The sequence below is a fragment of the Salmo salar genome, chromosome 29, assembly GCF_965601325.2.
Source record: "Salmo salar chromosome 29, fSalSal1, whole genome shotgun sequence".
Lineage (NCBI taxonomy): Eukaryota > Metazoa > Chordata > Actinopteri > Salmoniformes > Salmonidae > Salmo > Salmo salar.
The window spans coordinates 25,652,377-25,666,702 of NC_138319.1; the positions used below are offsets into that span (position 1 = coordinate 25,652,377).

General features: G+C 39.9%; 2 protein-coding genes across 3 annotated transcripts; one reads left to right on the plus strand and one right to left on the minus strand.

Annotated features, from left to right (window-relative positions):
• Window positions 1-3,840: 3,840 nt before the first annotated feature.
• On the plus strand, window positions 3,841-7,579 carry dph2 (diphthamide biosynthesis 2). Of its 2 annotated transcripts, none has more exons than XM_014181356.2 (7): window positions 3,841-3,903; window positions 4,304-4,461; window positions 4,550-4,662; window positions 5,401-5,621; window positions 5,862-6,551; window positions 6,745-6,933; window positions 7,122-7,579. In XM_014181356.2, exons 2-7 carry the CDS (start codon window positions 4,312-4,314, stop codon window positions 7,256-7,258), a joined length of 1,500 nt encoding a protein of 499 aa, XP_014036831.2. In that variant the 5' UTR covers window positions 3,841-3,903; window positions 4,304-4,311; the 3' UTR covers window positions 7,259-7,579. The 2 variants fall into 2 exon arrangements, with proteins under 2 accessions (XP_014036831.2, NP_001133094.1); NM_001139622.1 differs by having other exon boundaries at window positions 3,880-3,890.
• An 810-nt stretch (window positions 7,580-8,389) lies between these two features.
• LOC100270811 (neutrophil cytosolic factor 2) lies at window positions 8,390-14,326 on the minus strand. Its single transcript, NM_001145423.1, is given in 15 exon segments — window positions 8,390-8,481; window positions 8,636-8,753; window positions 8,951-9,062; window positions 9,157-9,308; window positions 9,451-9,494; window positions 9,603-9,675; window positions 9,876-9,941; window positions 10,082-10,226; window positions 10,987-11,030; window positions 11,200-11,259; window positions 12,606-12,713; window positions 12,953-13,087; window positions 13,341-13,449; window positions 13,830-13,912; window positions 14,153-14,326. Coding segments are annotated over 15 exon segments (1,515 nt in total).

Here is a 14,326-nt window from a genome sequence, read left to right on the forward strand (position 1 = left end):
CAAACTGTAGCTTATGCTTTCAGTGCTATATTCATTCCACATGAGGCTGCTGAGGGGAGAACAGCTCACAATAATGGCCGGAACTGAGCAAATGGAATGGCATCAAACACCTGCAAACTGTGTGATGCATTTGATACCATTCCACCTATTTCACTCCAGTCATTACCACAAGCCCGTTCTCCCCAATTAAGGTGCCACCAACTTCTTGTTATTCATTCTCTGATCCTTTGATTGGGTGGACAACATGTCAGTTCATGCTGCAAGAGCTCCGATAGGTTGGAGGATGTCCTCCGAAAGTTGTCATAATTACTGTGTAAGTCTATGGAAGGGGGTGAAACCATGAGCCTCCTAGGTTTGTATTGAAGTTAATGTACCCAGATTAGGATGGAAGTCAGCTGTCCTCCAGCTACACCATGGTGCTACCTACAGAGTGCTGTTGAGGCTATTGTAGACCTTCATTGCAAAACAATGTGTTTTAATAAATTATTTGGTGACGTGAATATATTTTGTATAGTTTTATCTAAAAAGGATTACTTTATAAATGTTTCACTATTTTTATTTTTATGACATTCACTGAGGAGGATGGTCCTCCCCTTCCTCCTCTGAAGAGCCTCCACTGGAGAGGACAGATAAAGTTTCACTACAGTTGTGCTCCAATGCTCCAACCTCCTAACATTTCCTCTCTGAAGATAACTTTGACAAGCTGCATCAGCTCATGCTATCAACAATGTAACACTGATTGTGGCTCTTGCAGCCTTTACAAAACTGGTATGATCGTCAGTGCCAGGCGCGCCAGTTCCAGTATCTCACAATCGTCTCATCTCCTGGGCCTTTCACGCATGACAGTGTCTAGGGTTTACCCAGAATGCTGCGACAAACAACAAACCTCCAGCCAGTGGCAGTTCTGTGGGTGGAAATAGCTAGTTGATGAGAGAGATCGAAGGACAATGGCAAGAATCGTGCGAGCTAACAGGCGTACCTCAAACAGGCAAATAACGGTGCAGTACAACAGTGGTGTACAGAACGGCATCTCAGAATGCGCAACTCGTTGGTCCTCTCGTTGGTCCTTGTCACAGATGGGTTATTGCAACAAATGACCACACCGGGTTCCACTCCTATCAACTAAATCAAGTGGAAGTGGGCATGCGATCACCAACACTGGACAATTGAGGAGTGGAAAAACATTGCCTGGTCCGGATTTGGCATGAATCAATGGCTCCATCCTGCATGGTGTCAGGCTGGTGGCAGTGGTGTAATGGTGTGTGGAATGTTTTCCTGTCACACATTAGGTCCCTTGATACCAATTGAGCAACGTTTGAACGCCAGACCTTGTAGAATCCATGCCCCAAATAATTCAGGCTATTCTGGAGGCAAAGGGGGGTCCGACCTGGGACTAGATGGGTGTACCTAATAAACTGACCCCTGAGTGTACTGCTGCATGACATGAACCATCCTACCGCTCTCTTCCAGCTTGGATAGAAAGTTGCTGTGTGTAAAACCAGTCTATTAATACCAAATAATAAAGTTACTCCACCCTCAAAACACTAGCTTACTACAACCACACAACTCAAACGCCGGTTCACCAGTATGAACGAAAAATAACAGCTTTTTTTGTTCAAGCCCTCAAGAACGTTTGTCTTCTAAATATGATCATCTGTTTGCATCTGCCAATTTATTGGCTGTCCAGTATCCAGACGACCTGTCCCCAGAGCTTCCTATATAGTTATCCTCTTTCTGTAACGTGTTGAGGCCGGCAAATAAGGAGAATGAGAAGCTCAATTAAAGATGTGAAGCACCACCTTCTGCCCAGTTTCCCTGATGTTGCTATGGAAATCAAGCTGTTTTTACCATCCTTGTAACTATCGCTTCTGGGGAAAGATTGTTTTCTAAACTAAAACTAATAAAGAACTACATAAGAAGCATTAGGCTCGGTCTGATATGGGCTTTTGAACACCTGAGTAAGCTCCACTCATTGCACTGGCCGTCGTAGCCTTGACCATGGCATTTGTCTGCCGATATCACCCTTTACCTTTCAATGTGTTCTTTGTCAAGACCTGGGGCACTTTTTCCAGTCACATTCCTAAAACCCAAGAAACAACCACTTAGCTTTTTAGTACATATGGAAATTAGTGGTTTATGAATGAATGACTTTCGCCTCTGATAGATTCTTTATTTTACTATTAGAAAGCAGAGAATGAGAAGAGACTTCTGGAAAATCAGACAGAGAATATGGAAATGGTCAGTATACTGTACATCATGATTGAACCATTCCACTTTAGAGCTCTTAAAGTATTGCTTCATTCACCATACATGTGTAGCACCCATCTTAATGATGTCTTTTCACTATTTATTTGTTATTTATGTCTTATGATCAGAAACATATCTATGGTTTATGTGACTAATAGCCAAATCTGTCTGTTGTAGAATGCTGAGCAAGATCGTCATTTGACTCAGTCCAATATGAAAAATCGACACTGAAGTGGCAGGACTGAACATCATCATTGAATTTCACAAACTTGACACTATGAAATACCTTGCAGAAAAGAAGGCTTTGGAAGTGGGAGGGATATTATTTTTTATTTTTTCAGATAAACACTCCAAATAGCCTTCCCAACCTCTCAGAGGCGTCCGCATGGTCCTAAAGCACACCTTTGCTTCGTTTTGTATCACAATCCAATGATAAATCTGGAATGCAATTTCAGAATGTAGGGGGAACATGTCGTCCCCCCCCCTGTCCCCCCCGTCCCCAGTGAAAGTTGCACCCCTGCATAATTGTATCCATGGATTATTGTCTTTTCTCATTTGCTCAATAAAAATACACATGGAAAGCGCAATAATATAATTTCTGGATAATAATACGGTGGCCCAGGATATCAGCTATAACTACGGATATTTCCTCACTCCTACTAATTGTCTATCTCTGATTTTGGTCTACTAAACGTCACTTTTGGCCATAGGCCACAAACAAGTTCTGACTGATGGACTCCCCCCATGTCTTTCAGGTTCAGTCTTAATTTGTCTCACTATGGTTCATGGATTCTATCGCGTCTGGATGTGACACCGGGATGTCAAGGAAGAGCTGGTCATCTGTACCACTGTAGCTCAAAATGAACCCATATGGACAAAAGGTCATGAGTTGACCACTGCCGCCATTTTGTATTTGATAAAAGTCAATCACTATAGGACCAAACAACCACTGGCCGATGACATGAAAAGCAGGCAGAGAACATGCTTGGATGTGTATTGACATTGACATTTCTAGTTTGAGGACCAAACCATGAAATGGGAAAAGCTGCACTGTCCAACTATCTCCTGCATTTATAATTTGCCTGGTGTGTTTTCATATTACAGAGTACCCTACAAAATGAATGAAATGTAGTTTATAATAGAATGTGACAACAGATATTAATATATTGCAATTTATGCTAATGCATTCCTTTCATTCAGAAAGAAACCTGTGTATTTTGTGTTTGAGTATGCTGTAGAAATTCATTGATATATTTGCAATGCTGTCCAAAGTGTGCATTTACGGCTATGTATTCACAGTAAATGAACTTTATATGACGCAGCTCCATGTTCTAACTCAGTTGTTTTAAATACTTGGGGACTCTGGTGAGTCATTGAACACACATTCAATTTCTGTTCAGTCCAATGGATGTGTTTAATGACAAGATATTGTAAAACTGTTTGAAGGAAAGCATCACTTAAGTATTACTTAAGTATATAAAATATAATTTTGCCCATATCAGACTTGTTTTTTAAAATTATTATGTACTATCCCCGATGAATAATAATCTTTGCACGGGGGGCCTTTATTGTGAAATGTGACGGAAACAACCCGGAAGTTATTTCCTGTCGTCCTACACGTGTGTTTACATGCTTCTACACCCGTAAGCTTAGCCTGTCAGTTATAATGCGATTTATCTTAGTTTGTTATCTGAATTATTGACGAATACTTTATTCTGGTGGTCATGTCTTTATGAGAAAACTTGCATCCAATACTGTCTATGCCTGGGTCAACTCTCTAAAATATTTAATTTGACATCACGTTTGGTCATCATTTACGAGCTAGCTAGCACGCAGCTCGCTCGCTTGATGTACAGTAGCATGTATCGACACATACATTAATAATACACAGATACCCATCAATAGTCCATGTTCTGTTGTAACAGCATTTATCATAGACGAGGAAATGCATAGTGAACCTTCATTATCATGTTGCTACATTTCAACAAAGTGCATCCGGTGATTGTGTGGTCCTTGGGATGATATGTTAATTCCACAAGCTGTTTTCTATTCCTAGATGTTACAATGACTGATGCATTCAGCACCAACAGTGAACTGGTTCTTCAGCGCGTGCTGGACGTGACAGCAGAGAAGAATGTTCACTGTGGGAATCTAGATGAGCATTATCAGATCAAGGCGACATGCCATTTCATCAATGATCATCAGTTCAAAAAGGTATGAGGATTCAACAACGCAGTGTGTGTGTGTGTGTGTGTGTGTGTGTGTGTGTGTGTGTGTAAATTATGAATCATTTCTGCTTTAGGTTGCCTTGCAATTTCCAGATGAGGTGCTGGTTGATTCAATAGCAATTGCTGCAGAGATCGAGAAGGGAACCAAAGCAAAACTATTCATCCTTGGAGACACGTCCTATGGCAGGTAGGAAAACATTGTGTTATTATCAAAAACATGAAAGTGATAGAAAATTAAACTTATTTAATTATTTCTTATTGAATGAGACTAGTGCATTTTGGGGTTTGGGGTCAGCCAGAATGTTCTGGAGTGGGTGTACAGCAGCTTGGTGGAGCGCATCCTCACGTTCAATATGACAGTCTGGTATGGTAATCTGAGCGTGAGGAGCAAAAGCAAACTGACCAGAATAGTTAACACAGCCAGCAAAGTAATTGGTCGACCACAGGCACATTTCCTGTTCCACAAGGCAACCAAAAAGAAGGCACGGGCTGTCGTTGGCGACCCCTCCCACCCTCTACACCCTCAGTTGGAGAGGCTTCCCTCTGGCCGGCCTTATGAATGACCATGGCCAAGAAGAACATGTTCAAACGTTAATTTGTTGGATTACTAAATGCAAAGTAAATTGTATCGGCATATGTACTTATCTATCTAGTGCAGTTGGGACAGTGGTCGTTTGTGAGTGAATGTATTAATGTCCTCTATGTTGTTAGTGTATGCAGCATGATGGACTGACTGGTTTAAATGTGTCTGATGTGAGAATGTATGTGTATGTGATTATTTTAATGGATGGTGAAAAATGTCCATCCTGGATGGACAATAAACTGTTATTCTGTTATATTTGCAAGCATTCTTTTGGCCATTATTTGTTTAATCATTTGACATTCATCACTATAACCTTATTGTCAATACTCTTGATATTTCCAGTTGTTGTGTAGATGAAGTTGCAGCGGAGCATGTGGGCGCAGACTGCATCGTACACTACGGGAGGGCTTGTCTCAGCCCATCCAGAAGACTCCCTCTGATGTACGTCTTTGAGAGGAAACCTGTGGTCCTGGAGTCGTGTGTCTCCTCCTTCAGAGAGCTATACCCCAACAGACAGAGTCACGTCATCCTCTTGTACGATGTCAACTATGATCACATTAATGGTAAGCCTTTCAGCTTCACACAATGACGTATGTCCCTTTTGTCCCATTGTGTGAATGTTTTTTAAGACGGGAAACTTTGAGTTTGTGATATCCTTACAAAGGAATGTGAGCGATTTATACTTTTTCCTCAGGATGATTTGCGACATAGTTTTAGAAATATATTAAAACGAGATATGCGTTTCAACATATTTTAGCAACTTACTTAATACTGGTTTATAGCATGATAATGTCTCTCCTCAGACGATCTTCTGGCGCTGCTGTCCTCTGAGTATCCGAACATTGCCGCCTCAACCCTTCACGTGGACGGAGAACTTTGCTACAGTCACGGAGAAACACATGGACAGCACAATGTCAGCAGTTCTCAGTGTCAAAACGGTGATCAAGTCGTTCACCAGTTCGGAAGGCAGTTTGTCTTGAAATGTGGACAGACCATTGAGGACTACAGTGTGTTCTTTATCGGCCATGAAGGTGCAACCATGACAAACTTCATGATGACCTGGAACCGCTGCTCTTTCTGCTCTTTTGACCCTGTAACAATGACAGGTCGGACTGAGTCGATCAGTATCAACAAAGCTTTGATGAAGCGATATTACGCAATAGAGAGGGCAAAGGATGCCAGTGTGGTGGGCATTCTTGTGGGTACACTTGGTGTGGCAAACTACCTCACCATCATCGAGCAGCTGAAAGAAACCATCCACAGAGCAGGGAAAAAGAGCTACATGTTTGCCATGGGGAAACTGAATGTGGCCAAACTGGCTAACTTTCTTGAGATTGACATTTATGTACTGATCGCATGTCCGGAGAACTCTCTGTTGGACTCCAGTGAGTTCTACAAACCGGTCGTGACCCCCTTTGAAATGGAGGTGGCCTGCAACAAGAAAAGGGAATGGTCAGGAGAGTACGTCACAGACTTCCGCGATCTGCTTCCAGGTAGGATCTGATTGACATTGATTTGTTCCTGAATTAAAGTTTTGTGAGCAAGAATAGACCTGGTGTTTTACTGTGTGTATCTTAGCCTGGTCCCAGATCTGTTTATGTCATCATGCCAGGAGTTGGCAAGACAGTACAAACAGATCTGGGACCAGGCCATACGTATCAAGACTGATAGTAAAACCTGTTGTAGGTGGATCTAAGCATGTGGCCCTGGCGAACCCTGATGATCTCGAGGACGGTGATGAGACTGATGTCTCCCTCATCACCGGAGCTTTACGAATGACCCGTTTCTCGTCCAGTGAGCCAGTGTCTTCCTCACGCGACTCCTCACTCGTCCTACGGAACCAGGCGCTCACTGTGGCCAATGCTAACACAGCTGGTACGATATATGGGAAGAACAGACATAAATATCTAAAAACAGGCCAAATTCACAGAATCGTGACAGGCTCTGTTGGGTTGGGGGTTTAAACTCTACTCTGGGATTGTAAGACCATTAATAAAGATGCTGTTGAGTGGTAACTTTTGTTGAGTTACAATTTTCATAATTTCCTCATCTGTTTGTTTTAGCCACGTTCCTGGCGGGTCGTAGCTGGCAGGGACTGGAGCAAAAACTGGGAGAAACACCGGTGGTGAAAGCATTAGAGGGAAGGAAAGGCATTGCCATTGCCTACGAAGAGGAGCCGATGATTGACAGGGACCATTGATCATGAAGGCACTCATCACAGCCAGATTATTAGTCCATTGCAAATGTTTTACATATAATATTAATCAATATATTATGTTGCTTCATAGCTCAACAGTTTCCAATTTAAGTTAGCCATCTTCTGACAAATGAAAGGCTTTACCAGGATTATTGCATAACTAAGCTATATCAGGTGCATTATATTCACGCGAGTCACGTCAACATAAGTGTGTCATGGAGGGAGAACTGAAAAGCCTTTTTGTTATATTGATGCTTTTTTGAAGCATACGTATATAAACGTTTATAGATCAGTTGTGTCAAAAAATAAATGCCTGTCAAGAAATGTGTAGCAGTGCTTTGAATGTGATGAATGTCACAGTATAACAGAAGTTTAACTGTTTTTTAAAAATGTAACAGATAGAACGTTGAAAATGTGAGACCACATGCTTGGACTTAAATGCACTCATCAATGTTGTGAATACACATAATTATTATTATTTATTTAACAACGTTTTGCTCTGTGTACTGTAAATCACAATTGAGATATACAAAAGAGATATATTCAAGTTGTCAGATTTGTATTTTTTCATTCAAATCAATATAGGCTATATATAGGTCAATATAAGCTATTTAAATCAGTCATAGTTTAAATTAATTGTGCTCTGTACACACATACCGAAGGTCTGAAAACGAACTCAGAATAGTCTATGGCTATATAACCAATGTTTAATTTGTTTAACAATGACATAAGAACATAACTTAGCAGAACTACATTTTTCCTGAGGAAACTTAATTTCTGGTGTCCGATACACACAACAAATAATTAAAAACATACTACTGCATTACATTCAAATACGTAGAAAACCAGGGCATGCTTGATTTGTGCCTACCAAAACAGTTATTAAAACTCCATACTTTAACAATAACATCACATAAATCAGTAAATATCAGCCTAGTGAAGAAAAGTCCTTGCTTAGGTAATGACTTTTCTGACCTAAATGTCTTCCCTCAATGTAAATGTAGAAATCTGACTTTGTGTCTATGCTTCTGTATGTTTTTCTTTGATGACGGTATCCAGAACAAAGACAAAGTAGAAATAACAAATCCCACAATCTCGACAGTCATTGTTCCTTAGCCTTTTGTTCTGATCATATTATTTATCTTTCATGGGAACTTCTTCCACAAAGGATGCCGGGAATATGCCAATCTTCCCGTTGCACTGTCCCTCAAACCAGTCTTCATTGACTGAAAAGAAAGTCATGAAAATGGGAGTACTGTATTTTAAGACAACAGTAGGTTACAGCTCTTCCAGGATATCATCTAATAACAGGATAATAAACACTGACAACAGATTTCTGCATTGTTGAAATGGTGCCCTGCATGAGAGAAATTAGCTCACCTTTGGAGAGAAGTAAGATGATATCTCCTTGATGGAACTCGAGGTCCTCTGGAGTTGAAGACTCATAGGAATGAAGGGCCATCAGTTGAGTCTGGCTTTGCAGCTGCTCACTCATACCCTGTAGTGTAGATTACATTAAATAAGGGAAACAAGTACCCATGATGACATCTGTCAGCACTAAGTTGTCTTGTCAGTCAAGTTTTATATCCCATACACTCATTTTCTAGGAGTTGACTATTACATTTGTAACTTAAAAGTCTACATATCAAACAACTTATGACATTAAATACTGTATATACTGTTCGACCACATTACCTCTTTGAGATCACACCACAGTGTTAGACGACCATTGTGGACACAGCTCCAAACATCTTCCATCCTCGTGTCCTCATCAATCACTATTTTACCAGAATCTATGTGGGCATAGCTTGAGAAAAAACACAAAATCCCTGAGCTTGGTTTTGTAACAGTAATGAATGTTGAATTAAAGTTTTGAAGCTAATGTTTAACCAGTGCCATACCTCAAGGTGATTGCCATGGCAGGAAGGCCCAGTTTGTTACTGATTTTCTCCAGAGTGGTTGTGTAGGGAAGTCCAGGCACCATGCAGATTGCTATGGTGTATGTGAAGTGCACTTTCACTACACACAGTGATGACTCTTCAATCTGGCAAGACTAGGGAATTAAATACATGTACAATTATATTTTAAATGTGTACACGTAGAGTACTGAAAAACAATTGGTATCTACATTGGATATTACATGCTGTACATTTTTTTGTTAATGTATTTAAATCTATTTTATATAATTCTCATACCTCTGTTTCTGTGTCCCCAATGCTCTGATTTTCAGCAGCCACAGCTGTTACAATAATACCCCCCAAAAAGTAAAGTTATTTGTTGCACAGCAAATAATTAAAATGTTAACTATACAACTTCCATTCCATATTTTTACATAACAGATCTTTACCAGATTTTCTTTGAGGTCTATTCGGTGGTTCTCGTCTAGGTGGCGCTAGGATGTCATCCTTGTCTGTCCCATCCTACAAGAAAGCAATCAACCCACGTAGGAGGAATCAATTAACATAGGAATTGAAGGGTAGGCTTTATTTACCAGAATTTTGGGGATTGCAACTTAAAGGATTTTCAATTTGTTATAGCTCAGCACTGACACACACAGATGTTAAGAGTCAGTGCCATCTTGTGATGAGGAAAAAACACAAAATAGATGGTAGAAATGTACCTGATCTTGCTTAGATGATAAGGTTATTTCCAAACGCTCCAGGAAATTATAAGGAACAAGTCCCCTCTAAAAATGTAAAGGTTAAATTAATTCACTGAACACATAGTATATATTTTTTTCAATCAAGTGTCTATCAGCATAATGAGAACAATAGATGCACATTTTTAATTCAAGCATTTTTTTCGACGTAATAACTGTAATCATACTCTTTCATTGAAGATGACAGATGCCCAATTGTCTTCTCCGCTGTTCAGCACAAAGACGATATTGCCAGGCACCACAGCTAACTCATCACTTGTCTCAGGGACAAACTCAAAGAGGACAGTGTGAGGCTCACCCTCCTCCAGAGCCCTGTGGGGGGTGACAGAGATATCCTGCATTGATATCCCGCACTCTTTCTTCATGCTAATGTTCTAGCATTTTTGGCACAAATGCCATTCAAGTCATGGGACCGATATTAGCATTTTCCACGCAAAATTTTTAAAAAATGTATAAGTGACTTTGTTGAGCTTCACAATCAATGTATAATACTTTCGGATGATTTGGACATGATGCTCGGTTGTTCAGTGGTTGTTCCACTGGATATTATAAGGTGAATGCACCAATTTGTAAGTCGCTCTGGATAAGAGCGTCTGCTAAATGACTTAAATGTAAATGTAAATTATTCTATAGCTCCCATGACATGAATGGGATTTGTGCCACAAATGCTAAAATGTTAGCATGTGGAAACAATACTAGGGAAACTAAACCAAAGCATGGATTGCCATCATACCTTGTCCATAGACTGCTTACAGGGTAAGGAAACCAATTCGTAATTTGGGTGAACTATTCCTTTAAACTCTGGCAATCACAACAACCAAGGGCTCAATTCAATATGTAGCGCTGAAGAGCTGCGCTACAGCGCGATAGAAATTTAAAGGTAATGTTCCCGAGTTAACGGAGACTGCATTCATGGTAAACACATATGTCGTCTCAATCAGAAATTAGCCTAACTTTACATTTAAATCGCAATATAACACTGAACTTCCGTGATACAGATTGAATCGAGCCCTAAGTGTCAAACCAGCCCCACAGTCTGCTAGAATTAACATCAAGAGCACATTAACTTTACCTCAGAACTTCAGGAGCCTTTGGTCTGGTAGGAACCTCTTCAACCTATTCTCACCATAAAAAATAGCACATCCCAATACACTTAATATTCCTCAATCAATTTTTACATTTTAATTGTTGATAGTTTGTACTTTAATTGTTAATCGTTAAAAAAAAATGTTGATCATTTTTAAGGCCCTATTAAAACATCACATCAAATCATATGTTACTTCACCTGTGGCTGTAACGGAGCAAAGCCAGAGAACTCATCCTGGAAGACGATGGAAGAAACAACCTGAGGATAGAGAATAAAACAGATTCAACATGAAACAATACTTTATGATAAACTGATAAAGTGCCAAATAGCTGTCCTAAAGAAAAACCCAAGGCTATTCCCAACAAATGTAAATTGCACATTTCAATCCAAGTAAGTCATTGACATGCATTTTTTATACACATCTACAAAGTTGCAACATTTTGCCTGTTTAAGGTACAGTGCCTATAGAAATTCTACACCACTTGAACTCTTTTCAGATTTTGTTGCATTACAAAGTGGGATTGAAGTATATTTCATTGTAGTTTTAGGTCAAAGTGAAAAGGAAATTCTGCAAATTTGTACAAATTAATAAATATTCAAAAATGAAAATATAGTCGTAAGTATTGACACCCTTTGTTTAGGCAATCATGAATTAGTTCAGAAGTAAAATTTGTTTAAAGAAATCACATAAGTTCTTTTAAAAAAACATTTATTTCACCTTTATTTAACCAGGTAGGCTAGTTGAGAACAAGTTCTCATTTCAACTGCAACCTGGCCAAGATAAAGCAAAGCAGTGCGACACAAACAACAACACAGAGTTACACATGGAATAAACAAACGTACAGTAAATAACACAATAGAAAAAATCTATATACAGTGTGTGCAAATGAGGTAGGATAAGGGAGGTAAGGCAATAAATAGGCCGTAGTGGCGAAGTAATTACAATTTAGCAATTAACACTGGAGAGATTCATGTGCAGAAGATGAATGTGCAAGTAGAGATACTGGGGTGCAAAGAAATACAAAAAATAAATAACAATATGGGGATGAGGTAGTTGGATGAGCTATTTACAGATGGGCTATGTACAGGTGTAATGATCTGTGAGCTGCTCTGACAGCTGATGCTTAAAGTTAGTGAGGGAGATATGAATCTCCAGCTTCAGTGATTTTTGCAATTCGTTCCAGTCATTGGCAGCAGAGAACTGGAAGGAAAGGTGGCCAAAGGAGGAATTGGCTTTGGGGGTGACCAGTGAAATATACCTGCTGGAGCGCGTGCTACGGGTGGGTGCTGCTATGGTGACCAGTGAGCTCAGATAAGGCGGGGCTTTACCTAGCAAAGACTTGTAGATGACCTAGATGATCCTTATCTAATGAAGGTATGTATATTAGTGGTTTTAGTTTTTTATTAATCTTTAAATAAATATAGAATTTTTCTTCTACTTTGACATTACAAAGTATTTTTGTGTAGATTGTTGATGACAAATAACAACTAAATCCATTTTAATCCCACTTTGTAACACAATAAAATGTGAAGAAATCCAAGGGGGGTGTTGACTTTCTATAGACACTGTATGTTTGATTTTGAGAGAGAGATGAAATGGATACCTTGGCCTTGCCCAGGTAGTCCTTCTTCTCCAGTTCAGCCACGTAGTTCTTGTTTGGCTTGAACAGAACATTCGCCGGGACCTCAACTGGCTCAAACACCTTCTGCTTCTAAAGGAGTAACAGAGGATTTACAAAGGATCACCAACTTTGTTGAACACTCAGACACAGTGAAAATGCATAATAACTAATACACTTTTCACACTACTGAGCCGAGCTGCCAGGCTTGGTTACTCATCCACTATAGTTGCTGGAACGAACAATGTAAAAAAGAACAATCCAAGCCAGCACAACATGGTTTGGGTCGACATGATAATGTGAAAAAGGCGTAATGGAGAAGGGCCACTGACCAGGATGCACTCCAGACCTCTGTCAATGTGGCTGAGTTTGGCCTCAGTCCTGAGGTTCAGAGCAGTCAGGAGGGTCTCTTTGGCTTTCTCCCACTGACCCAGCTGAGCATGGGCCAGCGCCATGTTGTGCAGTACCTGTGGGAGTGATACCAGTCAGAAAAAGTGTTGTTGTTGTAGTAAAACTACAGCTATACAGCACTTCCCCCCCAGGTTTCAAAGTGCTTTACATTGAAACACCCACCTATGCACTGCAGCTATTGTTCTCTGCGTGTACATACTGTGATGTTGGAACAGGTTGCTGTGCAGACACTAAAATACACATAATATATTCAACATCCAATTATTGTTACACTGGCAACACTTCCATCATATCTTTATCTGGACTTACCTCACAAGCATATAATTTGTATCTCAGACCAAGAGGTTTGTAGTCGATCAGCTGGTTCCCCCTCAACTCCCTGAAGGCATGTTGGAAATCAGCAAAAGACTCCTCATACCTGCAGGCAAAATGAAGAGAAATCCATACTTAGAAAAAAGGGTTCCAAAAGGGTTATTTGGCTGTCCCCATAGGATAACCCTTTTTGGTTCTAGGTAGAACTCTTTTTGGTTTCATGTAGAACCCTCTGTGGAAACGGTTCTACTTAGAACTCCAAAGTTTTTTCTTACCTTGAACCAAAAATGGTTCGCCAAAGGGTTCTCCTTTGGGGACAGCCAAATAACCTTTTAGGTTCTAGATATAACTTGTTTTTTCTAAAAGTGTATGTTTGTGAATTGATTATTCATTTTAACACAACATTTGAAAGTATGGGATGATTTTTTAAACGTGTTATTATAATACATCCAATCACCCATCCCTAATATGATAGATTTATCTTGCCTCTCTTTTTTGTAGAATGTCAATGCCCTTTGAAAGAATGCAACAGCCAAGTGTCCATCCTTTCCGATACTGCCATCGAAAGCCTGCGTGATATTCAGAAGAAACTCAGTGACTTCCTCCCAATGAAATAGTAGGCTACCACAAGGATTGTGTACTATAACGGCACTTCCCCTTTTTCTGTGACTTGCATTTTTGGGAAAATAACATGTCATTACAATGTGATAGTAACTATTAACCTTAGATGCAGTCTGATTTCTTTAGTAAAACAGGGAAAGAAAGGATTGTCTTTCAAGAATGATGAAAGTTGGTAACAACTGCCATACCTTTTCAGCTGCATCTAGGTTCTTATTAATCAAATGTAGACAGCCAACGTTGAAAAGGATTTTGGAGTTCTTTTCCTGGATGTCCAGAAATGTTCCAAGGGAAGCAGCAGAGTCCCCCCGTTCGAAACAGGCCACTGCCTCATCCCACTGTTTTAGAGTATTCACAAATGACAT

Bases quoted from the DNA above. Each gene is read 5' to 3' on its own strand.
- dph2 (XM_014181356.2), top strand. From the start codon at position 4,312: ATGACTGATGCATTCAGCACCAACAGTGAACTGGTTCTTCAGCGCGTG. The intron at 5,622-5,861 runs GTAAGCCTTTCA...GTCTCTCCTCAG, and splicing joins CAACTATGATCACATTAATG to ACGATCTTCTGGCGCTGCTG. The intron at 6,552-6,744 runs GTAGGATCTGAT...AACCTGTTGTAG, and splicing joins CTTCCGCGATCTGCTTCCAG to GTGGATCTAAGCATGTGGCC.